Source organism: Pipistrellus hanaki (assembly GCF_964339955.1).
Source record: "Pipistrellus hanaki genome assembly, chromosome: 2".
In the NCBI taxonomy this organism is placed as follows: Eukaryota; Metazoa; Chordata; class Mammalia; order Chiroptera; family Vespertilionidae; genus Pipistrellus; species Pipistrellus hanaki.
The window spans coordinates 51,248,386-51,272,221 of NC_140504.1; the positions used below are offsets into that span (position 1 = coordinate 51,248,386).

The window sequence follows — 23,836 nt, forward strand, 5'->3', positions numbered from 1 at the left end:
GTGAATGTCATACATAGATTTGAGTGGTATAAGCTTCTTTTACTTTCTTTTTTTAATCCTCACTAGAGGATATTTTTCCTCCCACTGATTTTTAAAGAACACGGAAGGGAGGAAAGACGGGGAGAGAGAGAAACATCCACATGAGAGAGACACATTGATTGGTTGCCTCCCACCTGTGCCCCTAATGGAGCTGAGGAACCTGCAACTGAGGTACGTGCCCTTGACCAGGAATCGAACTTGCAACCCTCTGGACTGTGGGCCGATGCTCTAACCACTGAGCGAACCCAGCAAGGGATAGCTTTTTGATATTATGGAAGAATGTTAGAAAATTTTTCGTTTTTAGTTAAATTGACTATGGAACACCTCTGTGACTGAAAGAATTATTTCTAAGGTCCTTTTGGTTTCATTTCTTGCGTGTTGAGCCGCCACTTTGAGTTTGGTCTTGATTTTGGAAACTGTGACATCATTGATTGCAGGCCCCTGCTGCGCAGTGCCTCTGGCCGGGTGGGGCGGCATTGGATGGAGCCCTGTTTTCCCTCAGGGTGAGTGTCTGTGGCACTCAGAACTCTGACCTAAGAGCTCCACCCCGATCCAGCTGCTCCTGGGTGTCTGGAAGTTGCTCTGAGCTAGTCTGACCTGCTGGAAGTTTTGATTCTTCTCCTCAGGGCACCTTCCTGAGCCCAGCCTGTTGCCCTTTGACCCACAGGAGGGGGCCTCCTATCACCCCAGCCCATAACCATTACCCCCAAAAGTCTTGATCAAGTGACTCCACTGTCCCCAAGCTAAAGAATGTACTTCCTAGGTTGGTATGCTATTTGACATCACTATGTTGGTCTTCAGCAACAGGCGGATGTAATAATACAAGGAGAATCTAATTTAACATCCCTTTTCTTTCCTGGGAAACACACTGAGGCTAATTTGGCAGTATTTCACATTCATCATGAGCAAGCACTAACAGTGGGATGATGTGCACCTCATGCCTTTTGTAACGCCACCAATCACACCCAGTGGGTCAACTGTGTAGTACCCACTTTCACTGTTCACATTTGGGGAAACTGAGGCCCAGAATCTAGACTAAAGCTCCTTGCGATTCTTGATTATAGATTCAGACAAGGAGACCCTTGCAAATAATAGCACCCTAATTCCTATTTAATTTTACTAATTTTGATTAGCTGAGACCCTTCCCAAATATCTGGATTACGAGTTCAGCCGTCCCTGCTACCAGCCAAGCATGTAGCCCACATTTTCCAAGTCTTACCTAATAAGTGCTTCTTATTTTGGTCAACATTTTAGGAAACAGTTAGTCTCTGTTTTCCTAAGTGGATGTCTCTAAGTTACATAAGAATATATCAGCTCTAACCGGTTTGGTTTGGTGGATAGAGCGTCGGCCTGCAGACTGAAGGATCCCAGGTTCAATTCTTGTCAAGAGCATGTACCTTGGTTTCGGGCACATCCCCAGTAGGGGGTATGCAGGAAGCACCTGATCAATGTTTCTCTTTAATCGATGTTTCTAACTCTATCCCTCTCCCTTCCTCTCTGAAAAAAATTAATAAAATATATATATTTTTAAAAGAATCTATCAGCACAGTGGGCCAGGCTGAAGGACACACATGGACCAAGGGACCGGCCGAGGTCCCCGACCTGTAATTCTTACTTAATGAAAGGTACCGAGTGTTGCACTTAGTGTTCCGCGGGCGCCTGGCTTTGTTATTGATTATGCTGACCCCACTTTCCTTAAATGAGCCTTCACTGGCCTGTGTTCATCTATAAAACACTCTCGACAGGATGATCTCATTGAGCTGTCCTTCCTCTCCTGGGAGATGGATGTGGCTGTCACTGACCTGACCTCGTGGATGGCTGTGGCTGAGGGGTTGGCATGTTGGCAGCACTCCGCAGTGAGGTTGGCCCAAAGCCTTGACCCAAGAAAAGCCCACCTCCCTTACCCCTCGGGGGCCGGGGGCTGTCTTCTGGGCGGCTGCTTCCTGCCATCTCATGGCTTGGCCCGACTCCTCAGCCAAGCGTCAGCGTGGCCCGCTCATGTGACATTCCAAACCACGCCCATCCTGGAGATCCTGCACCGGGCTCTGAGCAGCGGCCAGCTGAGGGTGGGATATGGCAACTGCTCACCAGCCACGGGTGACGGTGCTCCAGGTTGAAAATAGAAACCCTCCCATGAATTCATGACTCCTCAGGTGTGGTTGGCATTCCCCCAGAAGTGCCTGCCAGGCGGATCGGGCAGGGTTAGCCAAAATCAGGGCCAATCTGAAGCAGCCCTGTGGTTTCTTCTGGCGGCAGGCCCTCTGTTTTCCTCTCTGAGTCAGCATTCTCAGGGTCCTCTGAGGACGACGGTTCGTCCCACTCAGTTGTTTACAGACTTCTTTGAACCCAGAAAGGTGAGGTCACTAAAGCACATGGGATTTTTCCATCTTCCCTTCAGTACCTTAATCTCCCTGTGATCTGTAGAGTTGGGCCAGGGACCAAGTCCTTCCCTTGTTGCTCTCGTGTGAAACGTGGAGGTGATCTGAGGGACTCGGTGGCCAGCAGGCGCACTGAAAAATCGGGTGTAAGCCCAGAAGGCAAGCGAACCTTTGGGAGGATGCATGCCTTTGACAGTGGAGTCCACTTGCTAGCCAGCGCTGTCATCTCAGAAAGCAAGGTTGAGGTTTGGGGAAGTTTGGCTTAAAGCTGTATTTGCTTAGTGGTGGTCCTGTTTGGCTGCACAGGTACAGGTGGCCTAGCAGATGAAGGCAAAGGGTGAGGGGCTAGTCAGGGAATTGCCTGTTGGGAAGCACTGTTAGTTGACCTTGTCAGGGCTGGTCTGTTGACACTAAGCCAAGGCCCTGACACTAAGTACGCATCATTGCTCGTATCTCTGAATTCTTTCACCCTGAGCCCTATGATATCTGGACAATATGCAAGAACTGTAGTGGGAACAAAGTCTCTGACTGTGACCACGTCCTACTAGAAAAAAGAGAAATCTTGATCCTCTTTTCCTCATGGTGCCTGAAGTCTCTGGGTTTCTTGGGCATATGTTAAGAATGTGAAGTATCTCAGGTGTCACACTTGAGCTCATCAGCATCATTAATACTTCTGTGCCTTTTCTAATTTCCCACATTTGATGCCTGATGCCCAGCACATCAGGCTTGTCCTGATGTTCATAGCTTCCAACGACCAGCAACCATATTCTGTGTGCCTGACACCATGGTAGGCACTGGACAAACAAAAATGAAACACCGTCTACTTTGTATGGGGTAGGCTAATGAGATGAAGCAGATGAGTAAACAAACAAACACTCTCCCTTTTAACTAAGTCTTCTGATCAGCTATAGAACATGTTCAGGTCTCTTCAATCTTTAAAAAAAATTTTATTGAATTTATTGGGGTGTCATTGGTTAATAAAATTTGATAGGTTTCCAGTGTACAGTTCTATAATACATCATTCATATATCGTATTGTGTATTCATCAACTAAAGTCATGTCTCCTTCAGTCACCATTTATCCCCCCCTTACCCTCCTCTACCTACCCCCACCCCCACCCCTTTCTCTCTGTGTCTATGAGGGGTTTTGGGGAAGAAGGGGGAGATGGTTTTTTTTGCTTAATTCCTTCACCTAGCCCAGTGCTCGGCAAACTTATTAGTCACCTGAGCCAAATATCAAAAGTACAACAATTGAAATTTCTTTTGAGAGTCAAATTTTTAAACTTAAACTTCTTCTAATGCCACTTCTTCAAAACAGACTCATCCAGGCCGTGGTATTTTGTGGAAGAGCCACACTCCAGGGGCCAAAGAACCGTATGTGGCTCTCGAACTACAGTTTGCCAACCATGCACCTTCTTACACCACACACAAGAATAAACTCAAAATGGATTAAAGACTCGAAATGTAAGACTCGAAACCATAGCAATCCAAGAAAGAAAACATAGGCAGTAATATCTCAGACATTTCTTGTAGCAATATTTTTTCTGATATGTCTCCTCCAGCAAGGGAAACAAAAGAAATAAATAAACAAGTGGGACTGCAGGTCAGAAAATGGCCAACAGTGGCTTACCGATAAGTGATAAAAAGCCAGCCCTGTGGATAGGTCTGTTGCACATTTTCAACTATACCACACCCTGGGTCACCTTGAACGTTTATCCTGTTTGTTCTCTTAATTTTTATCACTTAATCATGATTGGATTATACTGGAGAAACAGAAGATATAGTGGTTAGAAATATGGGCTCCAGGACCACACAACTGTGGTTCAAATCCCAGCCCCGATTCCTACCTGCTCTGTGACTTTGGATAAATTACTTGGCCTCTCTGTGCCTCGTTTTTCATAACTGGGGGAATTAGAGTAATAATTATACCACCACATTGAGTTAATGGGAGGACTAATGAGATAATTCAGGCAAAGTGTTTAAACCTCACATTTCCCTGTTGCACATTCACTCGAGGGAGGCTCCCCGTCCTGAAAAATAGGCACGGTACTCTCCCGCCTTCATTGGTGAGGAAACTGGCCTCCTGCCCGGAGCAGCCGGCACGGAGCTGCCGGCACAGAGCTGAGACTGTGCTCCCATTCCAGAAAGGATGTCCCATCCCATTGGCTCCCATTCCAGAAAGGATGTCCCCAGCTGAGCGGCTCCAAGGAGTGTCAGGTGGAGGGATAAGGACAGGACTGAGCTGGTCAGAGGAGACTCTGCACAGTGAGTTCAGGGCCGGTGTGTACTGGGAGGGGCGCTGTGCTGTGCTTCCTGGTGGGAGGAGGTGGCCGTGGTTGGCACGTTCTCTGGTAACGGGTCCTTGGCAAGCCCCCTCCGTGTTTACAGGCCCAGGAAGCCTGGGGTGAGGACACCAGTGTCAAGAGCGACTAATCTTTTGCCCCTGGAGGTTGATTTCATTTCTGCTGAGGTTCCAGGAGCTACACTAAGATCCCTTATGAGGGAACTGCGAACATGTCCTGTGCTTTTCAAGAGGCTCCGTGTTTTACTCTTTGGGACCAAAGCCAGTGCGTGGAAGGGAAAGAGAACGCAGGGGGAGGGCACATGCCCCAGGGGCCAGACTTGCCTGGCTGAGCAGGGACACTCAGGACGGGGGAGGGCCTGTTATGGAACATTGATGTGCTGTCAACAAGAACCGGGAGAGCGCTTCCTAGCAGGGACTTCCCCTTCCCGCTGAAGCCCCAGACGGAAGGCCCTACCCTTTGCTAGCCTGGGGGTGTGTTTGGCCACAGGGAGGTCAGCCCGCGTCTGGCTTCCGTTCCCCGTGGAGATCTGTGTGGGTGCCAGGAGAGCAGTGACCGGGAGGCTGCTCTCAGCTGTGTGTCCACAGCTCAGAGGGGGGGCTGCACACTCCCGTCAGTGCTGAAGAGGGCCCGGCTGTGGGCTCCGCTCCCAGCTGCCCCTGCTCCGGAGGTTCTCTGGGCCCCTGGGTCCCACAGACCCCTCGACTGGAAGCACAGACAGCTGAGTTGTTGGGGAGGTTGTGAGAGAGCTAGTTGTCCGGGAGCTGGGCCAGGGTCTCGCCCAGAGGTTCCAGACAGATCTGACTCCTGGTGACAGGGAAATATCCCAAATGAGCGAAGGCTTTCCAGTCACACCCCTTCTTTTCTTTTCTCTCAGGGCTTCCTGTTTACATGGCTGGCTCAGACTGAGAGGTGGGGGAGACTGGGCAGACCGAGGGCTATGAGTAAAGCAGAGGGAGCCCCCGCCTCAGGGCTGTGAGGAGAGCGCAGACACCCAGAGGACACAATGACCGAGAGGAAGAGGAAGTGATTGCATACCCGGTGTCAGAGAGAGGGAGAGGGGGCAGGAACAGGAGAAAGGAGAAAGGGAATTCCTTCCTGCCTCAGGAACTGAGCTAGTCCTCCCCCTCCCCACCTCCCCACTCTGCCAGCCCAGAGGGGAGGAGAGGGGAGGGGACAGGACGGAAGCTGCCACTGGGGGAGCCACAGTGCATTCCAGAGCTGCATGGGAACTATTTTTGGACCAGCTAGAGAGAGAGATGGATCTCACGGGTCACAGCCCTGCCTCAGGCATCTAGCTGTCCCTTCCGGCCTGGGCCAGGTTCAGTCCCCTCCCTCACTGGTTGCCCTGTGCACACAACCCCCCCCCCCCCCCAATCCTCTGGCACACCTCCCAGAGCTCCTCAAGCAGCGCCTGGGCGGGCACCCTGGTGTGCCAGCCTCCTCCCAGGCTCTGGGGCCCCAGCTGTTCTCCCCTCCTGCTGGGTGTGGAGTAAGTTACTTATGGGAGCTTTGACCCAAAAAGGCTTTGATCTGAGCTCCCAGAAAGCACTTCCCTCCACTCCTCCAAGATCTTCTCCAAGCCTTCCTCCCCTCGCTCCTCTTATAACCACAATAACGATGACGATGGAGATCGCTAGCATTTATTGAGCACCTACTATATGCCAACACTGAGTGCTTTATCCAGACTGAGTGGCTTCACTACACAACAACCCTCCAAGGGGGGCATTTTATTAGTCCCATTTTTAAAATGAGGAAATTGAGATCCAGAGGGTTAAACACTCTCTCATGCTGGTAAGTCACAGATTCAGGGGCCAGCCCAGGCACTCTGCTTCCAGAAGTCCTGTGTGAATCGCTGTGCCTCCTGCCCCGTTATCCAAGTGTGTCCTTGAGTCCCGGCGCTGTTCTTGGCCACCCTTCATGTGACAGGCTCCTCTTCCTCCCCAGCCTCTGCAGGAGCCCACCCTCTTTCCCCTGGAACTGATGGTCCCCAGGAGCATTGCTGGGGGCGGTTTGGGGGAGCTGGCTTCCTTCCTCCCCACCCCCACTTTGCTTCTCGATGCTCCCTTCAGAGCTTTGCTTCACCCCCTCGCAGGCCCCCCCTCCTTTAGATTGTGCCCTCCCACTGCGTGGCCCTCATCCTTTCCCCATCCCTGACCCCTACATTCCACCTCACGCTCGCCTCCTCCCCTCGGACTCACTGTCCACCGCATTTCCCCGAGGCGAGCTGCCCACCACCTTGGTCTCCCAGCTCCTGGATCGCTCAGCCCCAATGCCAGTCCTGAAGTTCCAGCTACCACTTCCAGGGCGTCCTCATGTGCCCGATCCTGGGTGAGGGCCTTCACTTGCAATGGTGCCCATCCTTCTAGCAGCATCCCCACAGGGAAGGCATTGTCCTCACTGACAGATGAGCAAACAGATCATCCCTCAGGTTAGGGACTTGCCCAGCGTGCATTGCGAATGGAGGAGGGGGGCAGGCTTGAACTTGGTTCCAGCCCAGCCCCGTGGCCTTCCTGCAGCCGATCACCATGGCCTTGAACTCTGCTGCTGGCACTGAGGATGGAGCATCTCCCTCCGCCACAGCCTTACCCCTCCGCGCGCCCCCCCCCGCGTTCCCACTGCTTCTCTTTGCCTTGATCTCTGGAGTTTGCCACTCGATCTTTCCATTTCCCCCAACCCTCTCTCTTCTGAATCTTTTTCTTTAATCAGACGTATGCCCAGATATATCCCATCTTCAGTGTCCCCTGCCCTCCTCGCATCTTTCCCCTGCACAACCAGTTATTGTGGGGTTGCCTGTGCTAGCTGTTGCCTCACCCCTCCACCCGCTGAATTCTGCGCTCACATCCCCACTGAGGACGAGGCCCAGCAGCCGCTGTAGGACCTGCCCTCCCTGACCTCTCCAGAGCCAGGGCTCGGCTTCCTCTCTTGTCCCCTGCAGCTTCCAGGCCCCTGGTCCCCCTCCTTCCCTGCCAGCAGCTCCTTCCCAGCCTACATCAAGAGCGCCTCTTCCTCTGAATAGCTGCCTTTCTGGTTTATGAAAGGAGGCAAGGGGCTGCGCGCTGGCCTCCGGCCCACACAAGCACTGTTGTGCTGAGGGAAAGCTGTTGAATTCTGTGGAGCTGAAACTCCGCATAAACAGACACATTTACAACTTCCTGTCCATTTAGCCATCCATCATCCTAACAAAGGTAGTACTAATAATAACTTGCACATGGGACAATTCACAGCTCCCTAAGTACTTTCACGTGCCTCTCAATACCCATATCTACGTGCAATGAAAATATTTGTGTGTCTGCACAATATTCAAAGGGCGCCGTGTTACATTCGACTCGCTCTGCCATGGCGTTGGGGACAGCCTTCTACATGGGCTTCGTTTTGATGTGCAGGCATTGCTTAGGCCCTCTGTGTGTTCTTAGGCCCTCTGTGCCCATGTGCCCATCCTCCATTCAGTGATTGACAGGGAATTGCTCTCTGGGACAGGGCCAAATGACCCTCACCATTTTCTTTCTTTTTTTTTTTATTTCTTTATTAAAGTATTACATATGTGTTCTCCCATTGCCTCCCAACCCCCCCTTCATGCCCTCGCCCCCCTGTTGTCTGTGTCCATTGGTTAGGCCTATATGCATGCATACAAGTACTTTAGTTGATCTAAGGGCGGTTTTCTAATTGAGGATGTCTTCTTAGTCTGGAGAAACCGAGTTCTGGAGTAAAGCAGCAGGTTCCCTGTTTGGTAGATCCCTCCCATCATTGACAGGCTGCCTGTCAAACCGGAATCTGATCTGCCTCATTAACAAACCCTGTCGTTCACAATAGGCTTTCATTCATTTACTAAGCGGTATATGCCTCTTAATCTTACACTGCACCACAGAGCCACCCTGCCAACCCTCATCATTTTAATGTCATGTGTTCGTAGGTGTTAGGAGAGGCCAAGGGCTCACCGGGAGATGCGGGGAACCTCCGTGCAAGCCGGTTGAGGGGAAGGCCGGGGAGGCCCAGCTGTAGGACTGAGGCATTGGGATTAGGACACAAGGCGACCAGACCTAGCTAGTTGTTGACACTCTCTGTGGGCTGTGCCTTCTAAGGGAGACTCGGGAGCTTTAAGCCACGATGGCGAGTGCTTGCATCTTTGTGCTTTGCCCAGGAGTGGGTGGGACCTACTGGAGTGCCATGTTGAGGAGGACTCCGAGGCCCAGCCCGGCCCCCGGAAAAGAGCCCTCACCTGGCAGGCCTGCCTGCGTGGTGCACGGGAGGACACGGTGGCGTCTGTGAAAGGCAGTGAACTGCCTGACAAGCTGAACCCGAGCTATCACGGGAGTCAGGCCGCACATTCAGGTGGCCTCGGCCTTTTCGCCCAGCACAGAGCCCGGGGCTTCTCTCCTAGTCCTGGCTTGCTGGAACTTTGCTTTGGAAACGTCAAATATTGAAGTCCCAAGGCCACGCGGCTGAGGACTTTCTGATGTCCCTCAGGGACGCCCACTGGCTTGCGCATCCCATTGGCTTGGGCTGTGGCCGCAGGCTCCGTCCACTCTCCAGGGTCCCTGCACGCTGTTCCTTCTTGCCCAGTCTTCGCTGTGCTCAGGCGTCTCAGGGGCTTTCAGGAAGAGCTCACATCTCTGTGGCGAGTCCTGTCCCTCTCCCGACTCCGAGTATCGTCAGCTCCCACTCTGACCCACCCCTGACTCCTGACTCTACTTCAACCCGAACTAGAAGGTTACTCCTAACTCTGGGGGGGCCCGCTCACCTGCACCGGCTGTGGACTGGGTTTGGGGGCTCTCGGCACCTGCCGTACCCGAAGCAGCTGGGTGTCCCTGCCGCTCAGCCACCTGGTGGACAGCACAGAGCAGCGGGCCTCCGTCCGGTTTGCCACCGGTTTCAGCCTGAGGCTCGGTCCCCACGGGGAGCAGCACCCACTCTTCCAGAGATCACACCCTGCTTCCTCTCCGCATCTCCCACCCTTGGGAATACTGTGTCACCCAGGTTATGGCTGGGCCGTCTCCTATGGCTGCCAGAAACAGTTCTCGCAGAAAGAAAAACAGCTCTCACTGCCTCAGGCAGAGCAGCCCCCTGGCCTGGCCCGTCTTGGCTGCTCGGAGGTTCCGCACCCGTGTGCCTTCCCCTCCGCGTGCTTCTGCTCCGTGGGATGGTGTGATGCACGGGCATAGGAGAGTGCCCGAGCTAGATGGCAGGCCTACCCCCGGTGTGCACTGGCGCCGTAGCTCACTTTGAAATGCTTTTTAAAGCATGGGTTGAAGGATGACGGGTCGAGGGCAAGACAGGGTGAGCGGCAGGAGCAGGTAACATGCTGACGGTGGAAGGTGGGCGGTGAGTAGCCGGATGTTCACTGTACAGTTCTTCCCCTTGGCTGCTGGTGTGGAAATTTTCGTCATAGAATGTTGGTGGTGGGGGGAGGGGAATTACCCCGACAGTGAGCCATGCTAATTTAAAACAGGCTCTTGACCAGTGTGGTCCCCGAGGCCAGAGAGTGAGGGAATGCTGCGATTGGAGCTTGGAGCTGTTTCATTTGGGAAGGCTTTCTGTGGGGAGGGGTTTCCTGCCGACCATGGCTCACACCGGTGCTGTTTGTAGACCGGGGGAGGGAGGGGCCGCAGTCCCCTCCCCAGGGTGAGCTGTGCACCCACTCTCCCCCTTCCCCACAGCCCAGCAGGGTGCTGCTCTCTCCTGGAGCTCACACTGCACACACCGCACACCGGCTTCTTGGGGGTTAAACTGCACTGCACAGCCTCCTGGCCCTGCCTGGCTCTCCCACCCTATGCCTCAGCATTGCAGTGAGGTGGGGGGTGCTCTGGCCCCACACAGGCTTTCTGTGGCTCTGAGCCCCTGGCTGAGCGAGCGGAGCTGCTGTTGGCCTGGGAGGGCTGGAGGCCTGGCCGCTCCAGATGGCCTCCCACCACCTGCAGCGCCTGGCACTGCAGAGCTGACAGAGGGGCAGGGGCGGGCATGAGGTGGTGGTGCAGAGCTCCCTGCGGTGTGGGCCTGACCTGGACTGTGGGTCGAGCTCCCTGGGGGTCTCACAGACGGTGCTGTGAGACTGACACGGGTGTGGGAGGGAAATGCAGTCCCCCCGCCCCCAGTCTGATGCCCCCATCCAGCCTCTCCAGCCTCCTGCCCGAGTGTAAGGGAGTGCTCAGGGAATACATTCTTCACACACAATACCACTTGAGCAGAATGGCATCAGGAAGGAAACATGCTGCGACAGCAGTGTTAGGGAGAGTTTTAAAGTCTAGGTCCCATTTAGAGCGCGGCTTTCGGCGTCTGCTGGTGTAGAGCAGTGGTCGGCAAGCTGCGGCTCGCGAGCCACATGCGGCTCTTTGGCCCCTTGAGGGTGGCTCTTCCACAAAATACCATGGCCTGGGCAAGTCTATTTTGAAGAAGTTTAAGTTTAAAAAATTTGGCTCTCAAAAGAAATTCCAATCATTGTACTGTTGATATTTGGCTCCGTTGACTCATGATTTTGCCAACCACTGGTGTAGAGAATTGAGAATCCACTGTCAGTCTTCGGGCCGCTGGCAGGTGGCACTCTCCATGCTTTTCCTGCTGTCACATGTGCATACAGCCCTGCTTATACATGCCTGGTGCACACACTTACTCTGTCACACATGCACTCACACATATGCCTAGTGTGCATGCTTACTCTCACACACGTGCCTGGTGCACACACACTGACACAAATTGGATCCTTGGAGCTGGGCATTTCCCTGCTCGTGCCACGTGCAGAACCTTGAGGGGTGCCCACCCCTCTCCTGCGGGCTCTGGAAGGGGTCCCTCCTGCAGATGGGAGCAGGGCACCCTCCGCTGGCTCTCCTCCTGGATCGGGCCTGCTCTGTCCCCTTTCTCCTGAGGGACAGTAGGTCCTGGAGTGAGACCTTGGAACTGGTTCCAGGCTCCCTGGTTGGAGTCCTGGCTTGACGGCTGCCAGCTGTTGCCCTACACCGAGCCACTCTGTCTTTCTGTGTCTCGGTGTCATCACTTGGGAAGAGAGGAGTGTGGCGATCCCTTGCCCCAGTGTGTGTGTGTGTGTGTGTGTAAATTCAGTTGGGTTTGTGGCGTGAAGCCCAATGCGTATGTAGTGAGCATTGCTCAGTGTTAGCCACCACTGCCCTCGGACTGCCCCTCAGTCCCCTGCTCTGGGCTGCGGGTGCACAGCCAGACCTAGAACTCAGCGTCTCACCAGACCAGGGATGGCAGCTGTGTTAGGTTCCTACTGCGCGGTGCCAAATCCCCACACATTTAGTGACTTAAAACAACACAGAGGTATCCTCTCGGTTCTGGAGGGCAGAGTCCGCAGTCATTCTCCCTGCGCTGAAGTCAGGGTATCAGCACTCCCCCCGCCCCCCAGAGGCTCTGGAGGAGGGTCTCGGGGAGCCTCTGTTTTCCCGCCCTTTCCGCCTTTCTGTGCTGGCTGCGTTCCTTGCATTCCTTGGCCACTGCCGCCTCCTCCTCCTTCACAGGAACAGCACACGTCTCGGTTCTGTTGGCTCGTTCCCCTTAGCCTTCCCCTTACATGGACCCTCGTGGTGGCCCTTGGGGCCCACTGGTACCCCAGGAGAACCCCCACCTCAAAATCCATCCTCAGTTGCTCCGAGGTCTCTTCTGCCACATGAGGTCCTGTTCTCAGGATGCGGCGTATTTGGGGTGTGAGTCACACAACCACTGAGACTGGAGCTCTCTGGGTCCTGTCCAATGCCGTGACGTGGCCAAGCTCTGGACCAGCTGGGAGCCCAGGCTCAGCCCCAGCCGCCACACAGCGGCCCTGCCCTCGCTGCCCACCCGGACAGGCTCCGAGGGCACAGGGTCGCGTTCTGCTGGCCCCCAGAGCCCGCCTGGCTCTGGGTGGCGCTGTGTGGCTGGTGCAGGCAGGTGCTGACGCGCTGTGCATGCCCTTTTAGGACACGGCGAATGTCACTGCGGAGAGTGCAAGTGCCACGCAGGTTACGTCGGGGACAACTGCAACTGCTCGACAGACATCAGCACGTGCCGGGGCAAGGAGGGCCGGATCTGCAGCGACCGCGGGCATTGCGTCTGTGGGCAGTGCCAGTGCACGGAGCCCGGAGCCTTTGGGGAGACATGTGAGAAGTGCCCAACCTGCCCAGATGCTTGCAGCACCAAGAGGTAATAGCCCTCCCCACAGCCCCACTTCTTCCCCCACCCCTCCCCCCCAGACCAGGCCTGAGCCCTGGCCAGTCAGCCCTCGGGCTGGCCAGCCTCCCTGCCCCAGCTCCACTCTCCCAGCCTTACTAACATGACCTAAAATAGCATCTTTGAGATTCTGGTTCCCTGGGGATTTTGTAGGAAAATAACAAAACAGGAAAAAACCAAGACTGCCATTCTATTGGCTAAACTCATTTAGAAATTTGAGTTAAATGAAACTCAACCAGTTTTGATGCCAGAATAACATCTCCGAGTGTGCTCCGAGCATTCCAGAAGGGGGTTCATTGAGCATCTTGCCTTGAGTGACCCCCTCCCCCAGTTTAACCTCTCCCATGCAGTGTTCTGCGGGGCACAGCCGCTTGAAACAAACGTAATCGGAGGCAAAGGCACAATCGGAGGCGAAGGAGGTAGGAGGGCGCCCGTCCTGGAGAAGGCATGCCAACACGGACTTGCTGCAGCGGCTGCATTTTTTATTTTAATATATTTTATTGGCTTTTCACAGAGAGGAAGAGAGAGGGATAGAGAGTTAGAAACATCGATGAGAGAGAATCATCCATCAGCTGCCTCCTGCACACCCCTACTGGGGATGTGCCTGCAACCAAGGTACATGCCCTTGACCGGAATCGAACCTGGGACCTTTCAGTCCGCAGGCCGACCCTCTATCCCCTGAGCCAAACCGGTTTTGGCTGCATTTGCTGCTCCATTTGTGCTGATAACGGCGCGCTGGCTCCGTGCGTGCGGCTGATAAATGCGCGGATTGTGTCTCCGGGGCCTTGCCTGGCGGGGCCGCGGGTCACATTCCCGGGCTGACCTCCCACGCTCTGCCCTGCACGCTGCCAGCGAGAGGGCATTGGAGAAACGGACGAGTTCCGCCACCGGGAAAGCCGGGTGGCGGCCTCTCTAATTTTCCCAGAGAAAGAACTGTGTCATCCTCCGTGCTGAGGGGCCCGCAAAGTGCGGAGCAGAGGCGCTGTCAGAGACAAATAACAACACAGACAGCATTTCTGGGGAACGCAAGGGTGCAATGTTCTTCTGGCAGATTTCCCTCCCCAACGTCTGGCTTGGGCTGATAATGAAATGAGTTCACACTCCTTGAGCTGAGCCCGGCTGCCGGCAGGCCGTGCGCAGCGGCGTTCTGGGTGGCAGGACCCCCGGTTGGACAGTTGCCACAAACAGCCCAGGCGTGGGTAATGGGGAGCTGGCTACAGAGCCAGAGACTAGACGGACAGGGCCAGCTTGTATTTCTGTGTCATGGGTGGGGAGTTGGAGGGAGGGAGGAAGGAGGAAAACAGGCCCAGGTCAGACCTGCTAAGAGTGGAAACACTATAGACATTCAAGGGGGACACCCCAGGCCCAGGGCGGGATCCTGGAGCCGGAGCCCGGACAGCAGCGGCCCTTGGGGCGTGGCCTCACGGCTGTGATGCACATTTTGTGTTGCAGGGAGGTGCCCTGGCCCGTCCCACCAGGGGGACCCTGGGAGTGTATGTTCCCAGTCCTTGGGGCACAGGTGGGCGGTGGGGCCACGCTAGGACAGCATGAGCTAGAATCTCTGAGATGCATGTGGAATCCATAGATGTAGACCAAGCCCATTTCTTCCCTTCGTCAGGAGCAGCAAGGCGCCGTGTGACGGCGCAGGTCCGTTAAAGAGCCCCGAGGGGAAACAAGCCCTCGCTCAAAGCGTTCGTGTCCTAGAAGACACAGACTTGACTATTGACTACCGGTTATGCAATACCGAAGGCGCCAGCAGAGTGAAGGGTTGCTGTCAGGGAGCCTTTTTACTCATCTCTGGGCCACATGGGCCTTCTCTCTCTTTCACGGCACAGTTGCAACTTAAAAAAAGAAGAAAAAAAAGACAAGTCCCCTTGAGAGAGACTTACTGGTGTGTCAGCCTGCTTTTCTACTTGCTGCTCTGCTGGAAGATCCTCATGAAAGCCAGTGTCCTTCTCCCTCCGCTTTCTAGAACTAAGCACACACCCTTCCCCGTGGGCGAGTTCACACTCAGCCTCAGCTGATCTCCAGGAGCAGATTCTGTGCGGAGTCTCCCTCAGCTGCTCGTTTGTTTAAAAGACCAGTTATTTTAATATGTGACTACCACACGTCCCAAGTCTCAACCCAGTACATGAGCCACATACATTAGACCAGTGGTCGGCAAGCTCATGAGTCAACAGAGCCACATATCAACAGTACAACGATTGAACTTTCTTTTGGGAGCCAATTTTTCAAACTTAAACTTCTTCTAACGCCACTTCTTCAACATAGACTCGCCCAGGCTGTGGTACTTTGTGGAAGAGCCACACTCAAGGGGCCAAAGAGCCGCATGTGGCTCCCGAGCCGCAGTTTGCCGACCCCTGAGACTGACATGACTCCGTGGAGAATGAGGAAATGTGTCCTGGAAGCGGCCCTGTGGCTTAGTGACCGCAGGGGATGCAGGTGGAGGGGCAGGGAGTCCCAGCCCAGGCCGAGGCCGAGGCCGGAAGCAGCTCCCTTCTTTCCCTGGTGTGAACTCCGAGGCTGGAGTGGGCCGGCGTGAACGAGCAGAGCGGGAGCCTCCCCTTTCTGGACGGCGCCAGCCTCCCGTGCCTGGCTCTGGAGCGCTGGCCTCGGGGAAATGCAGACGTCACCAGCCTGTTTGTAACTCCAGAACGTTCCCCTGAAGTCAGCCCAGGCCAGCGGGATTTCCTGGCCAATCTGGGATAGTTGAACTCTTGAGCATGTGAGAACCCTCGTGAGAAAATCTTACCCACTTTCTCTTCATGATCTACTCCCTGGCCTGCTTAACGAGCAGAAAGGGGAGTCAGGACTTGGGGAGGTTTGACTGGGAGCCAGGCACCTGGGGCTGGACCCAGCTGCCCTGGCTTCTCTCTGGCCTCAGGGTGGCCCTCACCTGTAACCTGGGGGCGGGGGAGAAAGATAGGGGTGAGTGAAAGGCTCTCGAGTTCCCTTCCAGGTCTGTGTCCTGTGCCCAGCACCTGCCCTGGAAATGCAATCACTGGCCTCTTAATCTTGAGGAATTAAAAGGCGGACAGTGATAACGGCGATGCCCTGTGGTTGTACATCCTCGGTGATTTGCTGGAGACTTTCCAGGATGCACAGCTCTCGCTCCCCACAGCCTGCGGCGAAGCAGGGCAGCCCCTCCTATGGCTGCGGCGCTGTGGCTGCGGCGCTGTGAGGTCACCCTGCACGCTGGTGCCAGGGTGAGCCCTCACCTTGTTTCCCGAGGGAGCCCCTGTTGGGGGATCTCACCTCCTTGCTTCACAAAGTCCCTGATAACTCACAAGTTGAGTTCTCACCATCCTGTCCCAGTTGTGTGCCCCATTCCCAGGCCCCCAGGCCCTAAGCCGGACCCTGGCTCCCTGGCTGGGCGTCCTCAGGAGTCCTGTTCTCCCTCATGAAACTGAGGTGGAAGGGGAGTTTCTGGAGTGGGGTTTTGACTGTGGAAAGTATAACTATGAGTTATTAGTTGACCATTTCAATGAAGCATTTCACATGATATCTGATTTCAACTGTGGGCCTGAGTGGGGAGGAGAGGGGCTTCTCACCCATTTTCCCCAGAAGGCCCTGTTGAAATGGGGGTTCCCTGGGGGGCTTCCCCCTGTAGCCTCGATCAGAGCTGAGTGTAGCTCAGCTGACAGGTGCGTGGACAGCAGGGCCATGGGGAGCCTGCCAGGCGAGCTCTGTGGGGTGGGAAGAGCCTGAGAGTGTCCAGGACAGTGGTTCTCAGCCCTCACTGCTCATCCGAATCCCAGAGGCCCGGGCTCTGCCCCAGAGATGTGACTCCATAGGTGGGGGTGCTTTGTCATCAGAGCCCCCCTGGAGAGTCTAACATGCAGGAGGGTTGTGAGCCCTGCCCAGGCGGTGACCAGGGGATGGGGTTGGGGGGCATCCTGAGAGCTGGGCAACGTGGAGTCACCAAGCACTGGCCAGGGTGTGTGAGGACCCCTCCTCAAGGCTGGGGTCACGGGTTTTTATCACTCGGAAACTAAAAAAAAAAAATTGTTTTCATTGATTTGAGAGAGAAAGAAAGACATGGATTTGTTGTTCTCCTTATGCATTCATTCACTGGTTGCTTCTTGTATGTGCCCCGAATGGGGATCAAACCCACAACCGTGGCCTATCGGGACCAGGCTCTAACCAACTGAGCTACCCGGCCAGGACTCGGAGCAGACTCCTCAGTCAGGTGTCTATCAGAATCTGAAAGGTCTATAGCCTCCACTTGGACATGTCCAGTCCAGGCTCTGCACCCGGCTTGGTTCCTCCGAGGACCCCGGGGCTTCCCTGTCCTGGCACCACACACAGGAGAGCAGCAGAGTGGAACACCCCCGAAGCCAAACACCTGAAGGCAGGCAGGAACCAGGGCCTTCGGGCGCAGGAGGGCTGGGCCGGCCTTGTTGGGAGCTCATTACATCTGTGTGGAGCCACTACCCAGAGTCTAACAACCACGTGTGTTGCCTCTTTTCCAAAGGGATTGTGTCGAGTGCTTGTTGCTTCACTCAGGGAGCCCAGCTGACAACCAGACCTGCCAAAACCTGTGCAAGGACGAGGTGGTCACATGGGTGGACGCCATCGGTGAGTGGGTGGGCAGCCTGCGCAGCTGCCCGCTCTGGGGTCGTCGGACACACGAGACCTTCTCCCCGTGGGATGATCTCCAGGGCTGCTTGCTGGGAGGAGGGTGGTTTCAGCCCTGAGTTAGGAAGCACGGCCTCCGTGTCCTTGGCATGACTGCTGCTCCCCCCAAAAGGACTTGGGGAACCCGAGCTGGGGTCTAGGCTCCAGACTCTCTTTAGAGTAGAAGACCTCCCTGTTCATAGGTCTGTCCCATCCCTGGAACCCAGTCTTCACCCAGGCCCCCTGAGAAGTTAGTATACTGGAATAAGCGATGTCAGCTGCTATAACAAACAAACCTCAACAGCTCAACAGAATCTAGGTCAGTTTGTCACTCTCTGAAAGCCCAGAGGAGATGTTCCTGGCTGACAAGCCTTCCCTGTGGTCACTCAGGAATCCAGGCACTCTTTCTGCCCGGGTTCCTCCCTCCTCAAGGTCCTCAGAAGCCTCTTCACGTAGGTGGCCCATGGGGAAAGCAGAGGGAAGGGTCACGTGGGAATGGATATGGGCTGGGCCTGGAAGTGGTGCACACAACTTCCATTTACCTGCACACAACTCCTGTTTACCTGCAAAGGAGGCTGGGAAATGCAGTCAGCTGTGAGCCTAGGAAACCGAGTCTGCTCTCAGTGAGCGGTCTCTGCCCCATTGGCCTCTGCCCAGCGCAGCTCTCACGATGCTGCAGGCGGAGAGGACGGCTCTCATCGGTCCGACTGGACCCGGGAGTGAGGGCTGCCCTGGCTCTCCTCCCGTCTCTGCGCCTCTTGGCCATTCCGTGTCCTGTTGCCTTGCCCAGCGGCTTACATTTTAAGGCTCTTCTCACTTTAGCCCAGGGGTCCTCAAACTTTTTAAAGTGGGGGCCAGATCACGGTCCCTCAGAGAGCTGGAGGGCCGGACTATATGAACTACTAATTCCTACTGTAACACCTTGGCTGCGCTCACTGCCCAAAAAACCTGGCGGGCAGGATCAGACTCCCCTGGGGGCTGCATGTGGCCCGCGGGCCGTAGTTTGAAGACCCCTGCTCTAGCCACTCCAGTTTGACACCGTCCCTCCATCTCTCTGCCTTTCCCTCTGGGCAAAAGGCTGCAAGTCCGTTGCTGACTGGGAGCCCACAGAAGGCTCAGACAGAGGGACACAGGTGTTTGCTTCTTACCATCTTGGGGCTGCATCCATATCTATTCTGGTTCAGCCATTGCAGCGCAGGCTGAGGAATTCTAAGGGTAAGAGATGCAAAGCACATATCAGCCCTGTAAGCATGGAACTGTTTGGAACCATTCTGGAACGTTCTGTTTACTACATCCAGTCAAAGCGACCCTCTGCTGGAACCCTACGACCCTGCTGGTGGCAATACAAATGATGTAGCCACTTTGGAAAAAATTTAGCAGTTCCCCCGAAATTAAACAGAGTCACCATATGATCTATCAGTTCTGCTTCCAGGCATATACACAAGAGGATTGAAAACATAGCTTAACACAAAATCTTGTGCCTGAATGTTCATGGCAGTGCTATCCATGATAGTCAAAAATTGGAAACAACCCAAATGTACATGAACTAAGGAATGGAAAATAAGACGTGGTGCGTCCATATAAGGAATGTCATTCCGCCATAAAAAGGAACGGAGTGTCAGTACACGCTACAGCATGGGTGAACCTTGAAAATACTATGCAAAGCCAGGCAGCAAAGAACCTAGGTTATAGGATTCCAGTCACATGACAGGCCCCAAATAGACAAAAGTGGAGCAACGGGGGGAGTAGACTAGCAGTTGCCAGGGATGGAGTAGAGAGGGGGGAAGGGATTGGGCTGACTGTTCACACATTAGGGCTTTCTCTCTGAGTGACAGAAACATTCTGAAATTAGACAGTAAGGAAGTCACACACGTTGTGAATATTACAAAACGACTGAGCCATACACTTTAAAAATGGTTAAAAGGTGGGAAGACTGTGCACCTTGGAAGGGACCCTGCGTCTGAGGACCCCTGGCCAGCAGCCTTGCCTTCTATGTAACCTCGGCTGCTGCGGACTCGCTGCCCAGATCCCTGTCGGCCTGGCCCTGTCTTGTCTTCTCTGTGGACTTCCTGCTCCTGCCTCTCTGACCCTGACGGACACCTCTGGCCAGATCATGGCTCCTGAGTATGCTGAGTCATGTATGCAGCCAGCATTCATTGAGCACCGACTGTATGCCAGGGCTTGTGCTAAACCCCAGGGGCAGTGGGAGCTTAGGGTCCCATCTTTCGTGCCCATTTTCCTGCCCCCATTTCTGTCTTGAAACTTAAGGCAGAGCAGCAGGTTCTGCCTGCAGATCTGGGGCTGTTGCACCCTAACTAGACGCACGCAGTTGGAAAAGGTGAGACGGTGCCCGCCGCTGGCCACTAACTGGTTCCCATGGCACCATGCACCAATCCCCCACAGCTGCCTCCTGGTCTGCCCCTGGGAGAGGAAGCTGTCTCTTCATAGAGCAGGTTTCTGTTTGAGCCCACTCTTTACCCTGCCCCATCGTCCTCCCTGGCTTTTTTCATACACACACCACACACACACACACACACACACTCATTCACACTCATGCAGACCAGGCGATGATGATAGGTCCAGGCCTCATGCTTGAAAAGCATACTGCTTTATCTGTTCCCGGCTGAAAGTCCTTTGCTCAGCAGGGTTACACAGGCCGGAGCCGAAGAGCATTTCACGTAACAGGAGCCTGCACCGTCATTCAGGCCGACCACCCCTTCCTGTCACTCCCCTCCCGCTAGCTCACACTCACACAGTCCTTTTCCCGCCTCACCTTCCCTTCTGAGAAAACCCTGGGATGCAGGTCATGCCCGTATGGCTGGGGACCGCGACACCTTCGCCTTGGGAAGCAGCGGGCACAGGGAGGGTGAGGCAGCTTGGGGAAGGGGCTTGTTACCGCAGAGGAGGGAGGCCATCCTTGGGTACCAGTCGTTATCCCGAAGTCCTCATCGCCTTGTGGTCTTTTGGATTTTACATCCCAAGAGAGAGCTCTGAGGCTTGGCCTCCAGCCAGCGCCCAGCCTGTGGACCACAGTGAACTCTCCCTCGGGCCTCGAGGGCATCAGAGGGCTCTCTTTCTCTGTCCCTTCAACGTCCACAGCCAATTCCACGGACCAGTCCCGCCCCAGCATCCATGCCCCCTTCCGTTCCCCTCCGCCCCAGCAAGCACTTCGGAGGCTGAAGATCCTCTTGTTTTCCACAGGGATCCTTGCCTCTGAGGGAATTCATGTCCCCACAGCAAACTAAACTCGGCGCCTGGGCCTGCCTTCTTGATGGGAGAAACCTGAGCTCTCTCTCTCTCTCTCTCCTTTTTTTTTTAAAGGGACATAACACAAGCGTATGACCCGCACTTGGAATGCCTCATTCATGGGGAATCGTTGCAATCCCCGAGCCTCATCCCGAATGGGGTTCAATGGCTTACCCGCATCGTGGCGTGGGATGGGCACACGCTGAGTCAGTCATTGTAGTTCGTGCAGCCCTAGTCCCTCTGAGAAGCGGGGGGACGCTGACTGCTTGGGGATCGGCTGAGCCCGCTTTTAAAGGCCCAGCCTCCCTTTAAGCCTGTCTGCGCCCCTGTCTTCCGCGAGGTGTTAGGCTCCTCGCCCGTCGGTCGGTGGTAGGTGGCTCTGGGTTGCTCGGAGACACTCAGGACGTTCCTGCCTGGCTTCCTTCCAGGGAAAGATGACCAGGAGGCCGTGCTTTGCTTCTACAAAACCGCCCAGGACTGTGTCATGCTGTTCACCTACACGGAGCTGCCCAGCGGCAAGTCCAACCTGACGGTCCTCCGGGAGCCAGGTGAGGGCTCGTCTGGACACACACCCCCCCCTGCTCCGGGCACGTCACCCGCCACTCCTCCTCACCCTCTCCACGCTCCAGAGAGAGGAGGCTAACAGTCCTTAGAAAGACCAGACTCCAAGGCCACGCCTGCCCGACTCCTAGGGTTTAGAAGGAAAATGATAGCATCCCTGCGACACATTGCTGGGGGGTAGCGTGGAGGGCATGGGCATTAGAGGGTGGGGAGTGTCCCACCTCGGAGGAGAGCGGAAGCCCGGGACACACTGAACCTGCAGGGCTGAGCATCTGTGGTGGGGGCTCCTGGCTCTGCAGGGAGCTCAGATCTCTGGACGATGAGGGCTGAGCAGGCCAGCGCAGTGCTGGGAGCATCTGGGGAGGCTCAGCCCTGGCCGGGCCACTGCACTTCCCAGCCTGGAGTCCGGGGGCAGAGGGAGGCTGGGTTAAACATTCCTGTGGGCTGCTGGGCAGCTGGGCCTCGGGGCCGCGGAGGAGGCTCAGCTCTCATCCAAACAGATGCCTTCGGAGTCATTGGGATTCTAGTGTGACCCCTTTTGTTCTTCTCTGGAGGGGCGGAGGGAGCAGGAAAAGATGCGCTCTCTAACTCACAGCATCGCACACTGTTTTTCCACGCTGGGCCAGACCGCCCCCGGCGAGCTGTGGCGGCCCCGATGCGTGCCTGTGAGCACGAGGCTGCTTCCAAGCGCTGCCGCTGCGGTTCTGTGAAAATAAGCACATCTGCTCCGGAGGGCACCGCGCTGAGGGCTGACAAACGTCGCTGGCCCCGGCCCAGCCCTCGTGGAAGTGGCTCACGAAGCCCCGCCTGCCCAGGCCGCCCCTGAAACCGCTGACGGGCAGCGGAGGCCCTGGCCAGGCCGGAGCGGGCGCTGCCAGCTGGGGGGAGGCAGCGTGGGCAGGGCACGTGGGAGGACATGGAGCAGCCCCCCGGGGTCTCACCTGGACTTTGCCAGAGGCTTGCTGCGCAGCCCCTCTCTCACCAAATGGGCATCAAAGAAACCTGCCTGCCCACCCACGTCGCCCAGGGCAGCACAAGGCTCTTAGGATGAGGGAGGGGTGAGGGAGAGACAGGTACCTTTCATTTAAATCCCCTGAGGCTGGGGGGATGGGGCGGAGGGGCACACCATGGGGGTGCCTGTGCTCACCGTGCCTCCTGGTCCCCCCCAGAGTGTGGCACGGCCCCCAACGTCACGACCATCCTCCTGGCCGTGGTCGGCAGTATCCTCCTGATCGGGTTCGTGCTCCTGGGCATCTGGAAGCTGCTTGTCACCATCCACGACCGCAGAGAGTTTGCCAAGTTCCAGAGCGAGCGGTCCAGGGCCCGCTATGAAATGGTGAGCCGCTGGGACGTGGGAAGCAGCGGGGGCGGGGGGGGGGGGGGGGGGGGGGAATGCCAAGTGTAGGGGTCTGGTTAAGTTCAAGCAAGTGGTAAAGGCCCGCTAACATCTTCGGCGTTCAAAGCAAAGAACCAAACCTACACGGTGTGCGCCCAGAGAGAAGGGCGTGGCACAGGAGCACAGAGGGCTCGGGACCAAGTCGGGAGACTCGGGGGAGGGAGGGGGCAGAGGTGCGCACGGGGCCTCCCCAGAAATTGTCCGGTGGGTCGTAGGGAGATGACAGACCCAAGGTCTGTATCTCAGGATCCGTCGGCGTCAGTCTTGGTCTCCACAGCGAACTGCATGTTCCCAAAGGACCAAGCAGAGTGAGGGGGTTCCTCGCCTGAACCCCCAGCTAGTTTCTGTTCAAGTGGGAGGGAGCTTCAGAGGCCATCTCCCAGCATGTAGATGGGAACGCATCCACCAACACGTGTCCTCCTGCCTTCCGTGTCCCGCAGGCTTCAAACCCTCTGTACAGAAAGCCCATCTCCACGCATGCCCTGGACTTCACCTTCAACAAACTCAACAGATCCTACAACGGCACCGTGGACTGACGGCTCCTCCTCCTCCGAGGCCTGGAGGGGCGCTGGTGGAGTCAGCGGCTGACACGCTTGGGCTGCTGATGGACACAGTCTCGGCTCCTAGATAGACACGCAGAGACTTAGCAGAGAGCCTGGGAGAGGTGCCGTTGCCGGCGCAGGAAGGCTCCCGGCCCACCGTGCCGCAGGCCGCTGGGCCAGAGCCACGCCAGGCGCCACCCTCCGCGCCCGGGAAGGACCTGGGGAGCGTGGCGGGCGCTCTTGGACTTCCCTGCCACATCCCGCTGCAGTCTGGCCGGAGCGGAAGGCACCTGGCAGGGTGGTTGGAGCGCGTTACCTCGGCGGATGGCCTGGCTTTTCTTGTGTTGATCATTTTTATATGAAATAAAATGGTCATGCATTTATGGCGTCGTTGTGATTCCTGAGGGTCGTCCGCCTGGTGTCTGTGCACCTGGGTGTTGGTGACGGAGTGATGGAGACGCCTGCGGAAGGCACCGAGTTTGCAGATGTTGGCTTTCCTCTTCTGTCTGTGATTGTTTAATATTTCTGTAATGGAAAGGAAGGGGATTGCTTGGGATTGAAAGCAAAGATTAAAACCAATGTGTTTTGTGTCTGCCTG

At 55.7% G+C, this 23,836-nt stretch overlaps 1 protein-coding gene across 1 annotated transcript in view; it reads left to right on the forward strand.

Moving 5' to 3' along the window:
* Window positions 1–23,621, forward strand: part of ITGB5 (integrin subunit beta 5) — a 111,237-nt gene extending 87,616 nt beyond the window's left edge. The window contains exons 11-15 of the mRNA XM_084871570.1: window positions 12,627–12,849; window positions 17,351–17,454; window positions 21,168–21,287; window positions 22,470–22,636; window positions 23,137–23,621. Of these exons, the coding sequence (XP_084727696.1) occupies window positions 12,627–12,849; window positions 17,351–17,454; window positions 21,168–21,287; window positions 22,470–22,636; window positions 23,137–23,232 (710 nt within the window). The 3' untranslated portion in view covers window positions 23,233–23,621. The remainder of the gene's footprint in view (window positions 1–12,626; window positions 12,850–17,350; window positions 17,455–21,167; window positions 21,288–22,469; window positions 22,637–23,136) is intronic.
* The last annotated feature ends 215 nt before the right edge of the window (window positions 23,622–23,836 follow it).